This window comes from Rhincodon typus, chromosome 3 (assembly GCF_021869965.1).
Source record: "Rhincodon typus isolate 14 chromosome 3, sRhiTyp1.1, whole genome shotgun sequence".
Classification (NCBI taxonomy): Eukaryota; Metazoa; Chordata; class Chondrichthyes; order Orectolobiformes; family Rhincodontidae; genus Rhincodon; species Rhincodon typus.
In genome coordinates, this window is record NC_063334.1 from 24,348,179 (window position 1) to 24,374,265 (window position 26,087).

At 41.6% G+C, this 26,087-nt stretch overlaps 1 protein-coding gene across 1 annotated transcript in view; it reads right to left on the bottom strand.

Moving 5' to 3' along the window:
* ift74 (intraflagellar transport 74) overlaps positions 1-26,087 on the bottom strand; it is a 125,536-nt gene that overhangs the window by 99,053 nt on the left and 396 nt on the right. Inside the window, exons 2-7 of the mRNA XM_048595011.1 lie at positions 21,402-21,537; positions 14,266-14,314; positions 8,592-8,690; positions 8,438-8,498; positions 7,767-7,826; positions 2,664-2,725 (exon numbers count right to left, since the gene is read on the bottom strand). Coding sequence (XP_048450968.1) covers positions 2,664-2,725; positions 7,767-7,826; positions 8,438-8,498; positions 8,592-8,690; positions 14,266-14,314; positions 21,402-21,537 — 467 coding nt within the window. The remainder of the gene's footprint in view (positions 1-2,663; positions 2,726-7,766; positions 7,827-8,437; positions 8,499-8,591; positions 8,691-14,265; positions 14,315-21,401; positions 21,538-26,087) is intronic.

Consider the following 26,087-nt stretch of genomic DNA (forward strand, 5'->3'; position numbering starts at 1 on the left):
TTCCTGTCCTCTGATGCTGCTTGGCCTGCTGTGTTCATCCAGCTCTACACCTTGTTACCTCAGATTCTCCAGCATCTGCAGTTCCTACTATATTTGAATTCTAACGTGTTATTTGAGTGCAATGTTCCAAAACACAATATAGTTGAAAAAAGCTGATATTGTTGTCAAGAGAATGTATTGATAATGAACAATTTGCCATTACAGAACTTGAAAAATTGCTTTTAAAAGGTTGTTGAAGCTTTGCATTTTACATGCAATAGATTGCACAAAAATGTACACAGTCCTCTAGTTAGAGCTTAGTGTTTCTACATGTTCAACATTAACTCTATACATTCAGATACAAAACCAAGGATTCTGTAAATCAATTTTAGAGTCTTATCTACCTATGCACCTGAAGAGCAACCAGCATCAGTCTACAGCACCACATTCAGTTTTAGCTACTGAACCTCAGGAAAGGTAGATTCGGTCTTTGTGTAGGGTCCAACAAGTTCAGCAGTTGGAACTGGCACAATCAGTTCTGCTATAACATGTATTCCGTCAATGTGAAATGACTGTAACACGATCGACGAATGGGGGAATGCTATTTCTAAAATGCGAACTTGTGTTGGCTATAACGCGATTCCATCGGTGCATAGAGGGGTATGCGTCAACATCACATGATCGTTTCACGGGCTTTGTCGTGAATACGTACAATGTTAGCAAATACGTGCAATGAAAAAGTCTCTGCACTGGCATCATGTGATCATTTTGCAGGCTTTGTCTTGAAGTGCTTCCTGTGAGAGATACAGTACAACCTCCTTACCCATCAAGTCATCTTGACATTTTTTCCAACATAAAGTGTTAAATTTATTTTTATTTATTAAATTTTATTTTATTTTATTTTATTATTTTATTCAAATTGTGCTAACCTTTGTGTTAGGCTTTTGAGTGATTCTGGAGTGTTTTTTTTGGTGGTCTGCCCCTAACCTCACTTTTCCTATTGGCCCCATTATTTCTATGTTATAGCAGAACCGACTGTACTTAAACTAAGCTCAGTTTGCGTAAACATGATTTAAGTTTAAGATGTTTAACAACACAAGAAATAGCAGCACAAGTAGACTAAGACCTGCTAAGCCTACAATGTCATTTAATGCAATCTTGGATGATATTTGGCCTCTCTCCACTCCCAACCTTTGCCATTATCCTGACAGACTGGAAAATCTCTTTCTGGCTTCAATATAATCCATAATGCAACATCCACAACCCTTTGACTTATTCATAGAACATAGAAAATAGAACATTACAGCACAGTACAGGCCCTTTGGCCCACGATGTTGTGCCGAACTTTTACCCGAAACCTAAGGTCTATCTAACCTCCACCGCTACCTTATACTATTATCCATATGCCTATCTAATAGCCGCTTAAATGCCCCTAATGAGGCCGACTCCACTACCCTCTCCGGCAATGCATTCCACGCCCCTACAACTCTCTGAGTAAAGAACCTACCTCTGACGTCTCCCTGATATCTACCTCCTTTCACTTTAAAACTATGTCCCCTCGTAAAAGCTACCTCCACCCTAGGAAAAAGTCTCTGGCTGTCTACTCTATCTATACCTCTGGTCATTTTGTACACCTCTATCAAGTCACCTCTCATCCTTTGTCGTTCAAAAGAAAAAAGCCCTATCTCTCAACCTTCCTTCCATTCCAGGCAACATCCTGGTAAATCTCCTCTGCACCTTTTCCAACGCTTCCACATCTTTCCTGTAATGAGGTGACCAGAACTGGACACAATACTCCAGATGTGGCCGAACCAGGCTTTTGTATAACTGGAGCATAATTTCACAGCTCTTGAACTCAATCCCTCTATTAATGAAAGCTAACACACCATACGCCTTCTTAACAACTCTATCCACCTGGATGGCAGCTTTCAGGGAACTGTGAACATGAACCCCAAGATCCCTCTGCTCCTCCACACTGCCAAGAATCTTTCCGTTAACTTTGTATTCTGCTTTCAAGTTTGTCCTTCCAAAATGAATCACCTCACACTTTTCAGGTTAAACTCCATCTGCCACTTCTCAGCCCAGCTCTGCATTTTATCAATGTCCCTTTGTAACCTAGAACAGCCCTTCGCACTGTCCACATCGTGACCCACCTTCGTATCGTCAAATTCATAGCCTTCTGGGGTACAGAATTCCAAACATTCACATTACTTTCAACTAAATATCTCCTCATCTTCGTGCTAACCGATCAGCCTCTTATCCTGAGACTGTACCCACATATAATAGATTTCCCAAAAAGGGAAACAACCTCAGTTACAACCCTGTAAGGCCCCTTCAGAATCTTGTAGGTTTCAAGGCAATCATCCTCATTCTTCTAAATGCCAAAGAATATACCCACAATTTACTCAGTATCCCATCATGCACTAACACTCCCGTTCCAGGTCAGATAAATAGTTACTAAAGTATTGACACTGCTCAAAAGATGATGGTAAAATGACTTGGAACTAAGGCATTTAAGAGTGAAATTAGGAAGTACATTTCACGAGAAGTGAAAATTTGAAAGTGCCATTCTCAAAGTGTTGTGGATATTGTTTCAATTCATGTTTGAGATGCATAAAATGGCAGTACAGGCTTGAAGAGTCATCCTTATGCATTCAATATTCTGAACAAGTTTTATTACTTACTCTCGTCGTTCTGTAAAAATTACGTCCATACCCTGTGCTTCTCGATCGTTCTGTGCTTTTAGCTAAAATACAAATTGTTGTTTGTCCATTAAGAGCAATCAACAGCAGTCTATTACAATTGTCAGTTTTATTACAATATCATATGTAACATTAATATTTTAAATGGATGGAATGACAGAATGTATTATTCCGAGTAGCTTTACTCAAACAAATAAGGAATGATTATTCCAAACCATGTTGTGTGTTTATCATTTGTAGCAATGACTGCATGTCTGACTAGAAAACAGTTTTTGAGACGGCTTTAAAACAGAGAGATGCAGAACCAAATCAGTTTAGGAAAGAAGAAAAAATAGCAGGACTGAGGTAGCTGAAAGTTTAACAACGAGACTAAGCAAAACGTGAGGACTTGGACTACAGGCACAGTTCAGGTACTGCTGGGTTGGAGAAGCTATCAAACTAAAGAAGGTTTTAGAGGTAGATTGAGGCAACATCATAGATTAACTTAAAGATGATATGATCCCAGAGAAGCAAGTGCATACAAGATGAACATCATGAATCCAAATTCCAAAGTTGGTGACAGAGTTACTGAGGAGACTGGTGGATCATTCCTCTGTGTCTCTTTTGATTGGACAAATGGTTTAAAATTAGGAGATGATATTACAGCTGAAGATACAGTTAGGAAATTCACTTCTAAATATTTAACATCCAAGTTAATAAGAAAATTGAATAGATGCCGGGCATGCAACATTTTGCAACTGTAGTATGTGGGAGTTGGAGGATGTTGGTGTGATTCATGGTTACAACATTAACAGCAAGTGTTGGCTGGATGCGAAACCTTGGCTCAAATGTGAAGAGCTGCAGACACTGCGATGCATCAGGAAGAGGGGGAGTTACTTAGATATTATTTCAGGAGATAGTCACACCCCTTAGATTAATTACATCAAATGTGATTTGGTCATGGGCAGGAAGGTTGACAGTGAGGCATTGGGATCCAAAATTTAGCTTTGGAGGAGCCTCAGCCTGTGCCCTTGGTTCTTGCAAGGTTCTTGCTATTGGTGTGGATGAAGGCACATACTACAGGAGGTGCCAAGGTTTATGACATCTCTTTTGGGCTGGAGAAGAATCTGGAGTGGGATGGAAAGGATCCCAGTTGTCATGGTCCACATATGTACCAATGATACAGGTAAGCCTAGGAAAACAGTTCTGCTGACGGATAACAAGTCACTTCAGGAGATTAATTAAAATGCAGAACCACAAAGATAATATTGAGCCAATTGCTAATTAGAATAAGGTAAATAAGATTAAAGATGCAACTGAGGTCAAAGATTGGTGTGGGAGAAATGCGTTCTAGATCATGGGGCACTGGCACCAGTTCTGGGAACAAGAGAGCTGTTCTGTTGAGATTGGCTTCAATTGATACATGCTGTGACTAGTTGGCAAATTGTATGGCTAGGGTTCAGATAGGGCTTTAGTGGGGAGTTGGGTTCGATTGAATGAACTGAAAAAGCAAAGGTTCAGAGTAGTGAAGAGGCAACAATAATCAAAATGAGACAGGAAGGAGCAGAAAATATAAACTGAAGAGTGCAGCAGAAATTAGAACCAGAATAAGTAATAATGGTAAAAAGTCAAACCTCAATGTTCTTTCTATGAATGCAAATAGTTCTAACAAGATAGATGAGTTGACAGCACAAATAGAAATAAATGAATGAGACTTGACTGCTACTGTGGAAGCATGGTTGCACATTGAAGAAAACAGGGAAATCAATATTCAAACATATTCAACATTCTAGAAAAATAGGCAAAAAGGAGAAGGAGGTGGAGTACTCTTGTTAATAGAAGAAAGTAATAATGGGGCAGTAGTGATACAAGCATAATAGAGAATGATGTGGAACCAGTTTGGGTGGAAATAAGCAACAAGGCAATGTCACGCGTTGCCTCACTGTAAGACAAAGCATAAATCATGACATAATGGAGGTGTGCAAGAAGGCCACTACAATTGTAATGGGTGGTTTTAATCTGCATATTGACTGAACCAAATCAGATGGGCATGGTAATGTGGAAGATGAGTTTGGAGAGTGCATCAGGGATTGTTTCTTGGAGAGTACTTTGCAAACCTATCCTGGAAACAGGCTATTTTAGATGTAGCTACGAGTAATGAGGCAAGATTATTAAGAGATTTCATTGTTAAGGACCCTATAGGGGTTGCAACCACAACGTGGCAGAAATTCAACTTCAGTCTGAGGGAGAGGAACTCAAGCCTCAAACCAGTGTTGTCAACAAAGAAGGACAATTTAAGCAAATGAAGAAAGATTTGTCTAAAGCGGGTGGGAAAATAGACTAATGGGAAGATCAGAAAATGAACTGTGACAGATGATCATGCAGATATTTCAGCTCACCAAAATTTTATTCTGGTCAAAAACAATGACTTGATGAAAGGATGAACTACCCATGGTTAATAAAGACAGTTAAGGAGAGTATCCAAAAACAAGGGCATGCAAAGCAGTGTAAACCATTGACAGACCTGAGGATGGGCACTTTTTTTTTAAATTTTGGAAACCAGTAGCAAATGACTAAAAATCTAATAAAAATGGAGAAAATGGAATGTGAAAATAAATTGGCATGAAATATGAAAACAAACAGCAAGAGCTTCTATGGGCATATAAAAAGAAAGAGAAGCAGCTAAATTGAATTTTTTTTTGGGATCTTTGGAGGACGTGACTAGGGATTTGATAATGAGGAACAAGGGAATGGTGGATAAGTTGCACCAATATTTCCCATCATTCTTCATGGTGGATGTCAATATAAATATGCTCAAGACATCAGACATGCAAAGTGCTAAAGGGAGGATAGTAACGCCATGTACCCATCTCTATCATGGGGCAAAGCATTTGACACAGTAACGGGTCTGAAGGGAAGCAGGACATGATGGCCTGCTCCAAGTGTTTTAATGTAAGTGGCCACAGAGATAGTGGGGCATTGGTCAAAGTAATGCAGAACTCATTAGATTCTTGGAGGGTTCCAACACATTGGAAAACAACTGACCTGATGCCCCTGTTTAAGAAGACAGGAAGACAAAAAGAAGGAAACTATAGACCAGTCAGCCTAACATGTAGAGTAGTTGGGAAAATGCAGAGACCATTATAAAGGAAGAAATAGCAGGGCATTTAGAAAACCTTAATGTAATCAAATAGAATCAACATATTTTTGAGAAAGGGAAATCATGTCTGACAAATTTTCCAGAGTATTTTGACAATATAACAAGCAGAGTTAATAAAGCAGAAGCAGCAACCTTCCCTCTAAGCTGCAAAGCAGCCAGTCCAAGGCTCCATGCCCTACGATCTGTATTGGCATGCTGTTTGCAGCACTGACTTCTGGTTCCAGAAGTCACTGCTGCACACAGGCCTCAGAAGCCCATAGAGCTATAAAAAATTAGAGGGAATGCTGATCAAGAGATGTAGTGCATTTGGATTTCCAGAAGACGTTTGATAAGGCCACATAAAAGATATTATGCAAGATAGGAGCTCACAGCATTGGGGGTAATGTATTGGCATGAACTGAGGATTGGTTACACAGGAAAGGCAGAGTCAGAATTAATGAGCATTTTCAGACTGGAAAAATGTAATTGGTAGAGCGCCACAAGGATCAATCCTAGAGCCTCAATTATTTACTATCTATAGTAACATTTTGAAGGGCAGAGAATAATGTATCCAAAATGTGCTGATGATACAAAACTAGGTACAAGGGCATGTTGTGATGAGACATAAGGGATTTGCAAGTGCATATAGTTAGGTTGATTGAATGAGTAAAACTTTGGCAGATGGAGTTTAATGTATGAAAGTATGGGGCTATGCACAATGGTAGAAAGAAACAAAAGGCACAGTAATGTTTGCATGGAGAGAGACTTCAAAAAGAAAGTGCAGTGCAGAGGGATATGGATATTCTTTTGCATGACACACAAAATGTTAGTGTGCAGATGCAGCAAATCATTAGAATTAGAACTTATTGTCATGTGCACTCAGTATGGAAATACATGAGTACTGTGAAAAGTGTACAAGGTTGCCATTCTTTGAAGCCATCTTGATTACAAAACCAGAAATTTAAAAAAAAAAAAAAATAAAAAAAACATAAGAAATAAAAAAAAGAGAAAGATGAAGCCCCAGAGAGTTCAAAGATGATATCAATTTGACCAAAAGGTAGCAAATGGAATTTTAGGACCTTATTGCTGGGGATTAGAGCTTAAAAATTGGGAGGTCTTGTTACAACTGTACAGGATGAGACCATACTTGCAGCAGTGTGAACACTTTTGGTTCCTGTATTTCAGAAAGGACATCTTGACATTGGGGACAATTCAAAAGAGATTCACTAGACTCATTCATGACATGAAGAGGTTAACTTATTGAAAATGGTTAAACAGGTTTGTCCTTTATCCATTAAAGTTTAGGGGAATGAGGGGTGATTTTATTGAAACATATAAGATTCTGAGGGATCTTGGTAGGGTAGATGGGGAGGAGATGTATTCGCTAGTCAGGGAATGTCGAACTGGGGACATGGTTAAAGAACAAGGGAACAGTCATTTAAAAATGAGATTCACAGGAATTTCTTCTTTCAGAGGGCAGTGAATATCTGGAATTCTCTACCTCAAAGTTCTGGAGGCAAGATCACTGAAATTATTTAAAGAAGAGTTAGATCGATATATAGCAAGGAACACAAAGAGGAGTTGAGACCTGGAGAGATCAGCTGTGATCTTAATGAAAGTTGGGGCAGTCACAGGCAACTGAATGGTCTACACTTGCTCTTATTTCTTATGTTCTTATGACAGGTACATTATATGATGAGAAATCAAGTAGGAAAGCAGAACAGACCAAATAATAAAATTCAAAGCTGACATTCCCAGTTAAACAAGGATATATCTTTTTCTTAAATGCAATTACCAAAAATTCATTACAATTGCTAAAAAGAATATGAAAATACATATAAATATTCAATTCAAAAAGCTGGATTTATTTTGCATGTAATGTTTTATGGCAGAACAAGCAAATGATAGAAAAAATTCTGAAGATAACAAAAAGGAGAATTTAATTTATTGAAAATGACAAGACTTACTATGTTATAGTCATTCATAACTTCTTCCATGTCAGTATTGGTATTCAGCTTATCTACTAACTAAAGGCAGAGAACAAGATAAAGTCAAGAAATGTCAAAGACAACAATGGAGCCTTTTGTACGATTAGTATATCAAAATGCTTCAAAGCCAATGAAGCTTTTTAAACATTTTGATGTAGACAAACACGGAATTCCATTTATGTCTAGCAAAATTTTACTGACCAGTAACTATAATGACTTGATCATTTCTAGTTCAATAAAGATGACTGAGGAAATGGCCAGGAAATCATGGGAATTTCTTTCTCTTTCTCAAATAGCGCACTAAGATCTCACACATTCACTGGAGAAATCAAATACGAGACTCCACCTACTGTCTCATTTCAAATATGGCATCTGTGACAACATAGTATTCCCTCAGTGCTGCACTGAAGAGCTAGGCTTAAGCATACAAGCTAAGAACAGAGCTTGTCCCAGAGGTGAATATCATCACTGAACAAAAACCAAATTACAATTTAGCGATAGAAAATTAAAGAAAACATTTTTTTTTCATATTTATTGTGCTTTATTTTTGCAATTCAGTTAAAATAATTATGGTATTGCAAACTGAATTTGTTACTTAGTTCTCAATACTACCTATCTATGTGTAAAGTCAATTTAACAGTTACACCCACCATATTGTAGTCTGCTAGTTGCCCCTGCAAATCTTTTATTTCCACTGCCAAAGCTTCAGCCCTGTTGCAAAACATGAAAGGCAGTTAAGAATGAATACCAGTATTTCATCTGTTGTGTGTGGAATTTGTACAGATGCAGAAACAACGTACTTACCTCTTTTCATAGGATAGATAAACAGAATTTTCTTGATTAAATGTATCAATTTCTTTTTGTAGCTTGCTGACTTCTGTTGTAAGTTCATTTATTTTGGCTCTGTACAAAAATATTCCAGGTAAGATTCACACAATAAGACAGAAACAATAGCATAATTAAACATGGACTAAAGAAATGCAAAATCAGGTATATCCCATTTCCCTGTAACTAGGAACATGTGACTGTACTAGAGATAGGACAAAGGAGATTTAAAAGGATGCTGCCTGGGCTGGACAGTCTGAGCTATGATGAAAGGTTGAATAGGCTGGTGTTATTTTTCTTGGGATTGTGAAGGTTAAAGAGGGGGCCTGGTAGAAGTGTATAAGATCATGGGGGGCATAGATGGGACATTTTTTCTATTAGAAGAGGGTCAGTAACCAGGAGCATATCGTTAAGCTAAGAGGTAGAAGGCTAAGAGGAGAATTGAGAATAAATTCTTCTCACTCAGATCATAGAGGAAGTCCAGAACTTTCTGTCTCAAAAGATGGGTGGGTCTGATATTCTTGGAACATTTAATCAATTTATAGATATTCACTTGCATTGCCATGGCCTCTAGGGTTATAGGCCAAAAGGTGAAAAAAAGGATTAGTGTAGTCACATCTTTGTTGATCAGTAAGAACACTATGGCCCAAGTGGCCTCCATCTGCACTATATACATCCACCTGTCTATGAAAGATTAGGACAAGGTTAGAGAACATGGTGAAAACATGGATGTGGAGAAGGCTTTTAAATGGTGGACAGGGAAATGAAAAGTTTCAGGAAGGAAGCTGTTGAAAATAAAACAAAGGCATTGTAACTTTACCACCATTGGGAAGGTGAAGGAATTTTAAAAGGGAATTCTGGAATCAGATAAATAATTAGTTCAAAAAGATCAAAACAATAGCACTTTTAAAAAGGAGGAAGAGAGATAAAGGCAGTGACCACATAGGAAGTGAAATAAATAGAGAAATAAACCTACACAGCTGTCTGACCCAGCAGTGAACCTTCACAGCTGACTGCCTCTGCTGTTTAGTTTCAAGTATCTCTGGACATCAGAGTTTGTCTAAGAAAAATAAACAAACAGCAAAATTCACAGGTGACCTTGGAAAAACCTATGTAGGGAAGCTCACACCAGGGGAGCAGCTAAGTAGCTAGTTTTAAACTGTAACCTTACTGTTTTCTTTTTGCAAATCTACAATAGTAAGTAGAGTGGGTTCTTTTTTGATTATACGTTGTTATTCAGATCCATCTCTTGATTAAACTTTAAAATATAAAACATATGTATTAGGCTAGCCTGAAGCAATGCTTTTAGAGAAGTAAGACTGGGCTTTTTTCTGGGTGTGTAGATCGTTAAGGTGCTAAGATGGCATTTAGTATAGTGCTGTGCTCTTCCCGTCGGATGTGGGAGATTAGGGAAAGTTTTCATGTCACTGATGATTATGTCTTCAAGAAGTAGGATTTGTAACCAAACACATCAGATCGCATGGATTGGTCAGAGCAGCAGTTACACGCAATGAGGAATTTACAGAAGCTAGGGGGTGTGACGGATGGCAGTTGCAGGGAGAGAGAAAAACCACAGATACAGTCAGGTAGATGGGTTACCACCATGAAAGGAAGGAGAGGAAGGCCGGGTGTCTGGAGTCTCCTGTGGCTGTCCCCATCTCAAACAAGTATGCTGTTTTCGAAAATATAGGGGGTGATGGAATCTCAGCGGAATCTAGCACTGACAGCCAGGTTTCTGGTACTGAGACTGGCTCTAATGTAATGAGGGGCATGTCAAGTTCCAAGCGATTGATTGAAATAGGGGACTCTCTAGTCAGAGGCAGACGGACGTTTCTGCAGCCAACAACGAGATGTCAGAATGGTATGTTGCCTCCCTGGTGCCAGGATCAACGATATCTCAGAGAGGGTGCAGAATATTTTTAAAGGGGAGAGGGACCAGCAGGCGGTCATTGTACACAATGGAACTAATGACCTAGGAAGAGAAAAGGACGAGATTCTGAGGAGAGAATATAGGGAGATAGGCAGGAATTTAAAAAGTAGGTCCTTGAGGGTAGTAATATCTGAATTACTCCCAGTGCCACGAGCTAGTGAGGGTAGGAACATGAGGATAAAGCAGATGAATACGTGACTGAGGAGCTGGTGTAGGGGAGAAGGATTCACATTTTTGAATAATTGAAATCTCATCTGGGGCAGCAGTGGCCTATATAAGAAGGACTGATTGCACCTGAATTTTGGAAGAGGACTGGTGGAGAGATTTGCGAGAGAAGCTCAGGAGGATTTAAAACAGTAAGGTGGGGGGCGGGGGGTGGTGGTGGAGGGGATCCCACAGAGATTGTGAGGAAATAAATCAGTCTGACTCTGGTACAGTTGGGAGAAGGTGCACATCAAACAGTCAGGGCAAGCAGGAACAAAACAGAGAACGAGGTAGTACAGATAATTGAACTGCATTTATTTCAATGCAAGAGGCCTAACAGGTAAGGCAGATGGACATGGGACTGGGATATCATAACGATTACAAAGACGTGGCTCAGACATGGACAGAACTGTCAGCTTAATGTTCCAGGTTATGGATGCTACAGGAAGGATCGAAACGGGGGGTGGGGCAAGAGAAGATGGGGAGTAGCATTTTTGATAAGGGATGACATTATAGCTGTACTCAGGGAGGATATTCCTGGGAATACGTCTAGGGAAGTTATTTGGGAGGAACGTAGAAATAAGAAAGGGATGATACCTTATTGGGATTGTATGATAAAACCCCCAATAGTCAGTGGGAAAACGAGAAACAAATTTGTAAGAAAATCTCAGTTATCTGTAACAGTAATATGGTAGTTATGGTAGGGGATTTTAACTTTCCAGACATAGCTTGAGACTACTATAGCGTTAGAAGCTTGGAAGGAGAGGAACTTGTTAAGTCTGTACAAGAAAATTGTCTGATTCAGGATGTGGATGTACTACTAGAGAAGAAGCAAAACTTGACCTACTCATGGGAAATAAGGTAGGGCAGGTGACTGAGGTGTCAGTGCGGGAGAACTGTGGGTCCAGTGACCATAATTCTATTACTTTTAAAATAGTAATGGAAAAGGATAGACCAGATCTAAAAGTTAAGGTTGTAAATTGGAGGAAGGCCAATTTTGAAAGTATGAGGCAAGAACTTTGAAAAGTTGATTGGGGGCGGATGTTCACAGGTAAAGGGACGGCTGGTAAATGGGAAGCTTTCAAAAAATGAGATAATGAGAGTGCAGAGACAGCACGTTCCTGTTGTTCAAGGGCAAGGCCGGTAGATGTAGGGAATGCTGGATGACTAGAGAAATTGAGGTTTTGTCAAGAATAAAAAGGAAGCATATGTCAGGTATAGACAGCAGGGATCGAGTGAATCCCTAGGAGATTATAAAGGCAGTAAGAAGTATACTTAAGAGGGAATCGGGATGGCAAAAAGAGGACATGAGATAGCTTTGGCAAATAGGGTTAAGGAGAATCCAAAGGGATTCTACAAATACATTGAGGGCAAAAGAGTAACTAGGAAGAGAATAGGGCCCCTTAAAGGCCACCTATGTGCGGAACTGCAGAAAATTGGGGAAGATACTGAACTAGAATTTTGCATCAATGTTTTCTGTGGAAAAGGATATAGAAGATATAGAACTTGAGGAAATAAATAGCTACATCTTGAAAAATGTCCATATTACAAAGGATGTGGTGCTGACGTCTTAAAACACATAAAAGTGGATAAATCCCTGGCACCTGATCAGGTGTACCCTAGAAATTTGTGGGAAGCTAGGGAAATGATAGCTGGACCCCTTGCTGAGGTATTTGTTCATTGATAGCCACAGGTGAGGTGCCGGAAGACTGGAGGTTGGCCAACGTGGTGCCACTATTTAAGAAAGGTGGTAAGAAAAAGCCAGGGAACTATAACCAATGAGCCTGACATTGGTAGTGGGCACATCATTGGAGGGAATCCTGAGGGACAGGATTTACATATATTTGGAAACGCAAGGACTGATTAGGGATAGTCAACAGGGCTTTGTATGTGGGAAATCGTGTCTCACTAATGTAATTGAGTTTTTTGAAGAACGAAGAGGATTGATGAGGGTAGAGCTGTGGATGTTATCTACCTGGACTTCAATAAGGCGTTTGACAAGAATGCACATGGCAGACTGGTTAGCAAGGTTAGATCACATGGAATACAGGGAGAGCTAGCCATTTGGATACAGAACCGGCTCGAAGGTAGACGACAATGGGTGGTGGTGAGGGTTTGCTTTTCAGACTGGAGGCCTGTGACATGCGGTGTGCCACAAGGATCAGTGCTGAGTCCACTGCTTTTCATCATTTATATAAAATGATTTGGATGTGAACAGAGGAAGTATGATTAGTAAGTCTGCAGATGAAACCAAAATTGGAGGTGTAGAAGACAGTGAAGAAGGTTATCTCAAAATACAACGGGACCTTGATCAGATGGGCCAATGGGCTGAGGAGTGGCATATGAAGTTTAACTTAGATAAATGTGAGATGCTGCATTTTGGGAAGGCAAATCAGGGCAGGACTTATACACTTAATGGTAAGGTATTGGACAGTGTTGCTGAACAAAGACACCTTGGAGTTCAGGTTCATAGTTCCTTGAAAGTGGAAGTCGCAGGTAGACTAGATGGTGGAGAAGGCATTTAGTATGCTTGCCTTCATTGGTCAGTGCATTGAGTATAGGTGTCGGGAGGTCATGTTGCGGTTATACAGGGTATTGGTTAGGCCACTTTTGGAATACTGCATGCAATTCTTGTCTCCCTGCTATAGGAATGATGTTGTGAAACTTGAAAGGGTTCAGAAAAGATTTAGAAGGATGTTGCCAGGGTTGGAGGGCTTGAGCTATAGGGAGAGGCTTAATGGACTGGGGCTATTTTCCATGGAACGTTGGAGGCAAAAGGTGACCGTTTAGAGGTTTATAAAATCGTGAGCGACAGGGACTGGGTGAATACACAAGGTCTGTTCCCCGGAGTGGGGAGTCCAAAAGTAGAGGGCACAGGTTTAAGGTGAGAGGGGAAAGATTTAAAAGGGACCTAAGGGGTAACTTCTTCATGCAGAGGGTGGTGTATTTATAGAAAGAGCTGTCAGAGGATGTGGTGGAGGCGGGTACAATTAAAAGGCATCTGGATGGGTATATGAATAGGAAGGGTTTCAAGGGATAGGGGCAAAATGCTGTCAAACAGGACTAGATTTATTTAGGATATCTGTTCGGCATGGACAAGTTGGACCAAAGGGTCTGTTTCCATGGTGTACAGCTCCATGACTCTAAAATGAGTTACTTAGCTGGACAGAAACATTGAAAAAACTTAAAAGACAAGTTTGAGGATTTAGATTGAATGCATGTGAAGCCAGTGAAGGTCAGCAAGGCTGAGAGCAAGTGTGGACCTGAAGGATTGGGAACCAAGACATAAGACAAGTGGCAAGGTTTTGGACAAGCTGGAGTCAATGGAAAGAAGATACAAATTCTAGTGGTGGGAGTTTGGAAGTGCAAAGACATTTATGAGAGTTGAAGTAGCAGAGCAACTATAGCAACAAGTGGAAATAAGTGGCTCATGATGCGTAAAATGTGATGTTTAAAGATCCAGTTCCACAGAGTTAATATTGGACTTTTTGTATTCATTAAAAATATTAATCTTCCCACCTGAGCAATCCAAGAAAGTAGGATTTATCGAGAATCTGACGATGAGGGCCTGTAAATAGAGTTACAGAGTTAGAGTCACACCTCACAGAAACAGGCCCTTCAGCCTACCATGTCTATGCTGACCAACAGCACCAAACTACGCTAATCCCATTTACCTGTACTTGGTGCATAGCCTACTATCTCCTAACATTTTAAGTACTCATCCAGATGCTTCTGAGAAGTTGCGAAAGTACCTGCCTCCACCACCCTCTCAGGCAGCATGCTCTAAATTTCTACCACAGTCGGGGTGAAATTTGTTTTTCTCAGATCTCTGCTAAACTGCTTGCTCCATACCTTAAACTATGCCCTCTGATCTCAGACATGTCTGCCACGGGGAACAGATTTTCATGATCTACTCTGTCTATTCCTCTCTTAATTTTGTGAGAGATGTTGTATGCAAGTGCTCTTTGTTTACTATACTGTGTTTCCATTCATTCATTCATTCATTCATTCATAAAACCGTGCTTGTGTAGTGCATTTTACCTTACAAGATAAACGAAATTAAACATCCCTTCCTAGGCTGACAACCCATTACTGTTTCTTTACAGCTTCCAATTCTGATCGGCCCCAGGCTGCAAGCAGTGTTTGGATCTCTTCTCTGTATCAAAGGCTACCCCTGAATAAGTGTTAATTCTGTAATCTACTCAGAACAATGCCATCCCCGCCATTATGTCTCCATAGCTCACTCGAAACTATGGAAAGATTCTAATGTTAATTAACCTTTAGTAACTGCTTCTTGGAACCTGAACAGGCTGCAGGACATCAAAAAGTTTCCTCCACCAGCATGTCCCTACAGTCCACTGTTTTTTCATCTGTTTGAAATTTCCTCATACACTAGCTATTTCTATAGTATTGCATTACAAAGGGGGAATAGCTGAACCCCTCTGATAATTAAACTAGAACACAAGCCCCAATCTGTTATGGAGATAGTAGGAACTGCAGATGCTGGAGAATCTGAGACAACAAGGTGGAGAGCTGAATGAACACAGCAGGCCAAGCAGCATTTCTGAAGAAGGGTGTAGGCCCAAAACATCAGCTTTCCTGCTCCTCTGATGCTGCTTGGCCTGCTGTGTTCATCCAGCTCTACACCTTGTTGCCCCAATCTGTTATGACAGGATTAGGGGCTCCCCTCTAAATGCCCCCAAAACACCCAGAGAAGCTTGTTCTTCCCCTCGTAATCAATTAAATGAGTGGTTAAAAGACAGAAAATCCCTGATATCCATTGTGCAGGTAACAAGAACAATTTATTTATTTAACCCAACAATGAACAAATTAACAAAATTACTAATAAACCAACAATTCCCCCTTAGACTACTAATTACTCCCTAATTGCTCTAAATTCTACTGGAATGCTGTTTAAATAAAGACAAGTCCCACTAATATAAATCCAATTAATAAGAAGCAATAAATTATAACTTAATCTCTCCAAATTCGCACAGACTGTCTTCTAGAATCTTCTGTCATCTCCGGTCTCTTACAAACACCTTTCTTCCGCTAATTCTGCTGTCAGGGCTTTTATTTCTACAATTTCTTCAATGAGGACTTTGAGCTAAAATACGGTGGTACCTTTGATTAATTAGATGGGCTTTCTCCGAGAGCGGAATAGTGCTAACTCTGGCAGGTGGCAGATTTTCCAAATGCCCTTGTCTTATATACCCGTAATGACATGATCAAATTCTTATGTGACTGATTTCAGGTTGTCAACGCCATCCGATTTAAATTCAATTGGCTTTCTGTATCTAGGTGCTTTGTTTAATTTAATTGACCAAATTCAAGCTTGTTGGCTTGGAAAAAATGCTGCTTGGCTGTTCGACACAAAATGTTTCCGTTTGGGCACTCTGCATGGATCTGCATTTTTAAACTTCCAAGCACAAAGCACAAGTTCTTAAAGGGACCACTGAACTCTTTTTTTTCCCCACGATCAGTTTTACCAACAAATTTTATTTAACTCCCTGCCTTCCAGTTCATGAACACTCTACACAACTTTGTAACACATTGTAATTCCCGTTTCTAACTTTTATTTAGGAATACCATCTTGTAATAACGTACGGATTTATTCTTCCTAAACACATATTAAATAGGGCCACTACCCCCTTTAAGAAACTTACTATCAAAATGGCGCTTCCGTGAAACTGTATGAATGTATGTGTAGGAACTGTCAAAGACCAGCAATAGTAAATGAAATCTCACGAACCAGCTGCAGGAGAACAGTTTAATTTCCTCTATACTTTTATTTAGTACATGTATAATTTCTCACTGATTTAGATCATACAGGCCTAGTATTTCCACTAACATTATTAACTTTAAAGACAAAAGGACTAATACCACTTAATTACGCAAGCTCAGACAGGACAGACATTCTAATCCAATCAGGAGTAACAGCCAGCATTTAGCAAGTGCTTAAACTATCTCCTGTTTCCCCAGGACAGATGTCACACAGACTTGTGTACAATAGATACATCTATGTGACACCATAGTGCTAAAATTTTAATGTATGTAAAAACTGTGAATAAAAGAGGTTACTGTAAAACTGTAGTTTGGATTCCATCGCCGCCTCAAACTGTGCCACTGTGGGTGCTCAATAAACAGGCTATTTTCGTCACTCACCGATCTCGGTTGTTATTGAACACGATTTGACATTTGTATACCTCGATTAGATCCGTTCGTCAGCCTCCTCTACTCCAAGGAAAACAAACCCACCTATACAGTCTTCCCTCATAACAGACTTTTCATCCCAGGCATCCCTCACCAGTGCAATCAAGTTGTTCTGATAGTGTAATGATTGTGACTGTACACAATACTTAAAATAAATAGCACTCAGAATTATAAAGTGATCATTTACAAGACTTCAGCCTACATCAACTAAAATAGAAACAAAATAATCTTACAAAATTTTCACTGTCAAGATATGATAGCCTAATGCTTATAAAGCAAACTAAAAGCTTAAGAGGTATGGAGTTAAAATGCAATCATAGCAAATTTTCTTCATTCGCGGGATGTGGGTGTTGCTGGCTGGCCAGCATTTATTGCCCATCTCTGGTTACCCTTGGTAAGGTGGTGATGAGCTGCCTTCTTGAACCACTCCAAGCACTGTAGGTTGATCCACAATGCCCTTAGGAAGGGAATTCCAGGACTTTGACCCAGCGACACTGAAGAAATGGTGAAATATTTCCAAGTCAGGATAGTAAGTGGCTTGGAAGGGACCTTGCAGGTGATAGTAAGTGTCCCTGTCCTTCTAGATGGAAGTGGTCATAGGTTTGGAAGGTGCTGCCTAAAGATCTTTGGTGAATTTCTGCAGTGCATCTTGTAGATAGTATCAGCAGTGTGTATTAAGCATTTATGGTGGAGGGAGTGGCTGCTTGTGGAAGTGGTGCCAATCAAGCTGGCTGCTTTGTTCTGGATGGTGTCAAGCTTTTTGAGTGTTGTTGAAGGTGCACCCATCCAGGCAAGTAGGGAGTATTCCATCACACTCCTGACTTGTGTCTTGTAAATGATGGACAGGCTTTGGGGATTCAGGAAGTGAGTTACTTGCTGCAGTAATCCTAGTCTCAGAGCTTTTGGTCACTTTGTTCATGTGGCAGGTCCAGTTGAGTTTCTGGTCAATGGTAACCCCAATGATGTTATCAGTGGGGTATTCAGTGATAGTAACACCACTGAATGTCAAAGGGCGGTGGTTAGATTGTCTCTGGCATTTACGTGGCGTGAAAGTTACTTGCCACGTGTCAGCTCAAGCCTGGATTTGTCCAGATCTTGTTGCATTTGAACATGAACTACTTCACTATCTGAGGAGTCATGAATGGTGAACATCGATGATTGCACAAACACCCCCACTTCTAATCCCAATTATCTTCAGCTGAAGTTCATTGATGAAGCAGCTAAAGATAATTGGGAATAGGACACTTGCCTGAAGAACTTCTGCAAAGATGTCCTGGAACAGAGACTACTAACCTCGAACAACCTCAACCATCTTCCTATGTGCCAAGCATGACTCCAACCAACAGAGTTTGCCCCTTGATACCCATTGATTCCAGTTTTGCCAGGGCTCTTTGATGCCACACTCGGTCGAATGTGGCCTTGATGTCAAGGGCTGTAACTCTCACCTCACCTCTGGAAATTGGCTCTTTTGTCCATGTTTGAATCAAAGTTGCAATGAGGGTAGGACCTGAGTGGCTCTGGTAGAACCCAAAGTGGATGTCATTGAGCAGGTTATTATTCCAAATAAGTGCTGCTTGACAGCACTGTTGATGCCACCTTCCATCACTTTACTGATGATCAAGTGCAGATTGATAGGTGGTAATTGATCGGGTTGATTGTCCTGTTTTGAGTGTAAAGGACATACCTGGGCAATTAGCCACATTGTCATATAGATGCCAGTGTTGTAACTCTACTGGAACGGCTTGGCTAGGGGAGCAACAGGTTTTGGAGCACATGTCTTCAGTACTATTGCTGGAAGTGTTGTCAGGGCCCACAGCCTTTGCAGTATCCAGTGCCTCCAACCATTTCTTGATATCATATGGAGTGAATTGAATCGGCTGAAGACTGATATCTGTGATGCTGGGGACCACTGGAGAAGACTGAGATGGACCATCCACTCGGCACTTCTGGCTAAACAGTGCTGCAAATTTTTTAACGTTGACTTTTGCACTGATGTGCTAGGCTCTTCCATCATTGAGGATGCGGATATTTGTGGCATCTCCTCCTCCAGCGAGTTGTTTAGTTGTCCACCATCATTCATGACTGGGTGTGTGACAACCGCAGAGCTTAAATCTAATCCATTGGTTTTAGGATTGCTTAGTTCTGTATATCAGTTATTGCTAATGCTGTTTGGCATGCAAGTAGTCCTGGCTGGTAGCTTCACCAGGTTGACAACTCATTTCTCGGTATGCCTGGCGCTGCTTCCTGCATGCCTTCCTGCACTCTCCATTGAACCAGGGTTGATCCCTTGGTTTCATAGTAATGGCAGAGTGGATATGCTGGTCCACGAGGTTGCAGATTGTGCTGGAGTGCAATTCTGCTGCTGTTGATGGCCCACAGCGCCTCATGGATGACCAGTCTTCAGTTGCTAGATCTGTTTGAAGTCTGTCCCATTTAGTTCAGTGATAATGCCATAGAACATAACGGAAGGTATTCTCAATATGGAGGCGAGACTTTGACTCCGTCATGACTGTACGGTGCTCACTCATACTGATATTATCATGGTCAGATGCATCTGCAGTCGACACATTGGTCAGGATAAGGTCAAGTATGTTTTATCCCTCTTGTTGGTTTCCTCTTGAGCTGCTGCAGATCCAGTCTAGCAGCCATGTCTTTTAGGGCCCAACCAGCTTGACCATTAGTGCTACTGCAGTGCCACTCTTGCTTGTTAACATTGAAATCCCCACACAGAATACATTTTGTCTCTATGCCACCCTCAGTGCCTCCTCCAACTGTTGTTCAACATGGAACAGTACTGATTCATCAGCTGAGGAAGCATGTGGCAGGAGGTTTCCTTGTCCATGTTTAACCTGAAGCCATGAGACTTCATGGGGTGCAGAGTCAATGTTGAGATTCCCACAGCAACTCCCTCTGGACTGTATACCACTGTGCCACCACCTCTGCTGGGTCTGTCCTGCTGGTGGGACAGGACGTATCCAGGGATAGCGATGGTGGTGTCTGGGACATTGTCTGTTAGGTATGACTTGTGATTATGACTTGATAATTACCCAGGAAATGTTAAAAGGATTAAAACCAGTTCTAATGCTTCTATCCACCCCTTCCCACACAGCCCAACCCTCCAAATAACATCCCTCCATTGCTGATACAGTGTGGAGCTGGAGGAACACAGGTCAGGTAGCATCAGAGCAGTAGGACAGTCAACGTTTCAGTCATCTAGCCCCAAAACTTCGACTCTCTTATTCCTCTGATGCTGACTGACCTGCCGTGTTCCTCCAGCTCCACACGATCGACTGTGACTCCAGCATCTGCAGTTCTTGCCACCCCTCTGTAGCCAACCATTGTCCACCACACCCATCAACTCAACCCTTCCACTGACCCATCCTACGTCCACACCTTCTCTCTATAGCTTCTCAAAGAGGTTTTGGGCAATTGAACTGTTTACTCATCAGAATATAACAACAACTGCCTCAATAAAGGCTGTAGCTTCCTTAAAGAATCTCTGCGCAGCTCTGTTAGGATTCTTGCACTTGGTGAGTCCTGTTGGATCCTACATTGGAAAACAAGGTCCATAAAATCCAAGGTAACTAACTATATAATGTTCGTCTGGGTTGGAAAAGGGCATTATGACACAGCAGAAAATGTGGGCCACTCTCTCTGTATCCAGTTTATCAAAATAATTGACAATTTTAAAAACACTTATCAGGGAGGACATGTTGTTGTGGTATTGTCGTTTGAGTAGTAATCTACAGACCCAGGTTTGAATCCCAAAATGGCAGATGTTAAAATGTGAATTTATGCAAATTGAAATCAAGAGTCTAGTGATGACCATGAAATCATTGTTGATTGTCATTAAAAAGAAACCTTATTTGTTAACGTTCTTCAGGGAAAGGAACCCACTTGCATTACCTACTCTGGCCTACACGAGAAGCCAGACCCACAGCAATGTGGTTTATTTTTAATAGCCCCCAATGAACTGGCTTTGCATGCCATTCAGTTGTATCAAACCACTAAAACATTTCATAGAAAGGAAACCAGTCAGACCACCAGGCATCAACCTAACCCCTAGAAATTATGATATCAAACACAGTCCTGTCAAACTTCAGGTTCTGAAGAGTCACATTAGACTTGAAACCTGAACTCTGTTTTGCACTCCATTCTGCCAGTGTGTCCCCAGTACTTTGCCTTTATTTCAGATCTCCAGCATGCACAGTAATTTGTGCTTATGAGTGCGTACCTTTTAATGATTGATATATTTCAGTGATGAGGTATTTTTGTTCCTCTACCCAACCTAGATTTGCATCTTCCAATTATAACTGATCTTCCCATTCTTCCCATCAAATTGTATTCTGATTTATCTGTGTTGAACTTCATCTATTTTCCGAGATGTAAATGATTAGCTTTGTAGATTATTTAAAAAATGATAGGGAACAACTTGCACATACCTTTCATTCCAGTTTTCATTCCACTCAAACCCTGCTGAGTTACAGGACGATCTGCAACTTTAATCTGAGCAGAAAGCACACCTCCAGCCATTACAGGGCCACCACGAGTTCCAGGCCTTGCTGTTCCAGGAGATATCTGGAAAGAAACAGAACATTACCATGTTATGAGCAGTTTCAGTTAGGCATTCCTCCATCGTTTTATCTCTAACTTTCTATTTTCCAGATTCTCAAACAACCTGTCTGGGTGGAGTTGGAGGTTGGGGGCAAAGAGTAAAGGGACAGTGACAGTGTGCTCAAGGGCTGCAGGGTTGGGGGGATACATGGAATGCAAGAGAGATGGTTTCAGCAGAAGCATCAGTTGTGGAGGCACAGAGAATGGAGAGGCCTGGGGAGTATAGGTGAGTAGGAGGGCTGGTGACGGACATAGTGGGGGTGTTGGTGGTGGACAGCGTTGGGTGGAGGAAGGGGGTGTGGAGGTTGTGGGGAGAGAGGAGGAAGGAGGGAAAGTGGAGGAGCAAGACAGCAGAGTCATAAAGCTGTACAGCATCGAAACAGACCTTTTGGTCCAACTCGTCCATGCTAACCAGATATCCTAAATTAATCTAGTCCTGTTTGCCAGCTTTGGCCTATATCCCTCTAAACCCTTCCTATTCATGTACCCTTCCAGATACCTTTTAAATGTTGTAATTGCACCAGCCTTCACCACTTCCTCTGGCAGCTCATTCCATACATGCACCATCCTCTACATGAAAAAGTTGCCCCTTAGGTCCCTTTTAAATCTTTCCCCTCTCACCTTAAACCTATAGCTTCTAGTTTTGGAGTCCGCTGCCCTGGGGAAAAGACCTTAGCTATTCACCCTATGTATGCCCCTCATGATTTTATAGACTTCTATCAGGTTACCCCTCAGCCTCTGACTTTCCAGGGAAAATAGCCCAGCCTATTCAGCCTCTCCTGACAGCTCAAACCCTCCAAGCCTGGCAACATCCTTGTAAATTTTTTCTGAACCCTTTCAAGTTTCACAACATCCGTCCATAGCAGGGAGACCAGAACTGAACGCAGTATTTGAAAACTGGCCTAATCAATATCCTGTACAGCCGCAACATTTAATTCCGAACTCCTATACTCAATACACTGACCAATAAAGGCAAGCATGCCAAACACCTTCTTCACTATCCTGTTTACCTGCGGCTCTACTTTCAAGAAACTATGAACCTGAACATCAAGGTCTCTTTGTTCAGTAAAACTCCCCAGGACCTTACCTTTAAAAGTATAAGTCATGCCCTGATTTGCCTTTCCAAAATGCAGCACCTCACATTTATCTAAGTTAAACTCCATCTGCCACTCCTCAGCCCACCAGCCCATCTGATCAAGGTCCCGCTGTACTCCAAGGTAACTTTCTTCGCTGTCCACTACACTGCCAACTTTGGTGTCATCCTCTAACTTATTAACCATACCTCCTGTGTTCACATCCAAATCATTTTACATAAATGATGAAAAGCACTGGACCCCACCGATCCTTGTGGCACACCGCTGGTCACAGGCCTCCAGTCTAAAAAGCAACCCCCCACCATACCTTCTGTTTCCTACCTTCAAGCCCGTTCTGTATCCAAATGGCTAGCTCTCCCTGTAGTTCAATGTGATCTAACTTTGCTAACCAATTTACCATGTGCAACCTTGTCGAACGCCTTACTGAGGTCCAGATAGATAACGTCCATAGCTCTACCCTCATCAATCCTCTTCATTACTTCTTCACAAAAGTCAATTTTGTTAGTGAGGCACAATTTCCCATGCACAAAACGATGTTGACTATCCCTAATCAGTCCTTACCTTTCCAAATACATGTAAATCCTGTCCCTCAGGATTTCCTCCAACAACTTGCCCACCACTGATGTGAAGCTCACCAGTCTATAGTTCCCTGGCTTTTCTTTATAACCTTAAATACTGGCACCACATTAGCCAACCTCCAGTCTTCCGGCACCTCACCTGTGGCTATTGATGATGCAAATATCTTAGCAAGGGGCCCAGCAATCACTTCCCTAACTTCCCGCAAAGTTCCAGGATACACCTGATCAGGCCCCGGGATTTATCCACCTTTATGTTTTTTAAGACGTCCAGCACCTCCTCCTCTGTAATATGGACATTTTTCAAGATGTCATTATTTATTCCTCCAAGTTCTCTATCTTTCATATCCTTCTCCACTGTAAACACGGATGCTAAATACTCATTTAGTATCTCCCCCATCTCCTGTGGTTCCACACATAGACAGCCTTGCTGATATTTAAAGGGGCCCTATTCTCTCCCCAGTTACCTTTTTGTCCTTAATGTATCTGTAGAATCCCTTTCAATTCTCCTTAACACTATTTGACAAAGTTATCTCATGTCCCCTCTTTGTCCTCTCGATTTCCCTCTTAAGTATATTCCTACTGCAATATACTCTTCTATGGATTCACTTGATTCCTGCTGTCTACATCTGACATATGTTTCCTTCTTCTTCTTGACCAAAACCTCAATTTCTCTCATCTTTCAGCATTCCCTACATCTACCAGCCTTGCCCTTCACCCTAACAGGAACATACTGTCTCTGGTCTCTTGCTGTCTCATTTTTGAAGGCTTCCCACTTCCCAGCCATCCATTTACCAGCGAATATCTGTCCCCAGTTAACATTCGAAAATTCTTGTCTAACATCTTCAAAATTGGCCTTCAAATTCAAAATTTAGAACTTTAACTTTTAGTTCCTGTCTATCCTTTTACATCACTATTTTAAAACTAACAAAATTATGGTCACTGGCCCCAAACTGCTCCCCCACTAACACCTCAGTCACCTGCCCTTCCTTATTTCCCAAAAGTGGTCAAGTTTTGCTCCTTCTCCAGTAAATACATCCACATACTGAATCAGAAAATTTTCTTTACACGCTTAACAAATTCCTCTCCATCCAAGCCCTTAACACTATGGAAGTCCCAATCTATGTTTGGAAAGTTAAAATCCTCTTACCATTACCATCCAATTATTCTTACAGGTAACTGAGACCTGCTTATAAATTTGCTTCTCAATTTCAGTAAGGTGATCATCCCTTTATTACTTCTAAGTTTCACCCAAATAACTTTACTGGACGTACTCCCATGAATATCCTCCCTAAGTACAGACATCATGTTATCCCTAATCAAAAATGCCACTCACCCGACAATCCTGCTCACCTTTCTATCCTTCCAATAACATCTATACCCTGGAACATTAAGCTACCAGTCCTATCCATCCCTGAGCCATGTTTCTGTAATTGCTATGATATCCCAGTCTCATGCTCCCAACCACGCCCTGAGTTCATCTGCTTTACGTGTCAGGCTTCTTGCATTGAAATAAATGCAGTTTAATTATCTGTCCTACCTTGTTCTCTGCTTTGTTCCTCCCTGCCCTGACTGTTTGACTTGCTCCTTTTCCCAACTGCACCAGTCCTTCAACGTGTATGACAAACTTCTAATGGTCCCTCTCGTTTTTGAGAATATTCTGGACCCTCTCCGAGATATCCTTGATCCTGGCACCAGGGAGGCAACACACCATTGTCATGTCTCGCTGTCGGCCACAGAAACGTCTGTCTGTGCCTCTGACTAGATAGTCCCCAGTCACCACTGACCACTTGGAACCTGATGTACTCCTCATTACAGTAGTCTCAGTCTCAGCCAGTCTCAGCACCAGAAACCTGCTACATTCCCCTGAAAGTGCATCACGCTCTACATTGGAAATTAGGGACTGGAGAGGATTAGATGGGGGAGGGATTGGATAGGTAATACGGGGCATGGGGTTAGTCAGTGCAGGGATGGTGAGGTAGTTGGAAGCATGCGAGGTTTTAGGGGCTTTCAGAGGATGGAATGAGGGTGGGTGGGTTATGGAGGTGGAGCATTTTTTAAAAATACATTCATGAGATGTGGGCCAACATTTTTTGCCCATCCTTGGCTGCCGCTGAGGTGATGGTGAATTGCCTTCTTGAACTCTAGATGATTGAAACAGAGCTAGGGTGCAGGTTAGGGGCAAGGGGAGTTTTTGGCTTGCTGGTTGCAGTGAGAGGACACGAGGGCAGGAAGGCAGCAGGAAGGTGCTGGGCAGGGCAATCAACTTGGGGAAGGTGCTGGTGGGGGGGTGGGGCAGGGTGAGTAGAGGGGGGAGATTCACCAAAGATCCTCAGACAGCACCTTTCAAACCCATGACCAATTACAGCTAGAGGGACAAGGGCAGCAGATATATCGGACCATCATGACCTCCAAGTTCCCCTCCAAGCCACACACCATTCTGACTTGGGAATATATTGCCATGCTTCACCGGCGCCGGGTCAAAATTCTGGAATTCCATCCCTAATGGCATTGTAGATCAACCCACTGCAGGTGGACTGCAGCAGTTCAAGAGGGCAGCTCACCACCACCTTCTCAAGGGCAACTAGGGGCAGTCAATAAATGCTACCCAGCCAGCGATGCTCACATCCCACAACAAAATGAATAAATAAAAAAAAAGGGTGATGTTGCTAAAGGGACAGACTGATGGGGAATGGGGAAAGTGATTGATGGAGGACAGGGTGATTGGGGAGGGGGATGATGGCAGGCAAAAGGAGGGGGAGGATCATTGAGGGGGAGGGGATTGAGGGTGAGGGGGGGGATCTTTGAGGGTGAGGGTGAGGATCATCGAGGGGGAAGATCATTG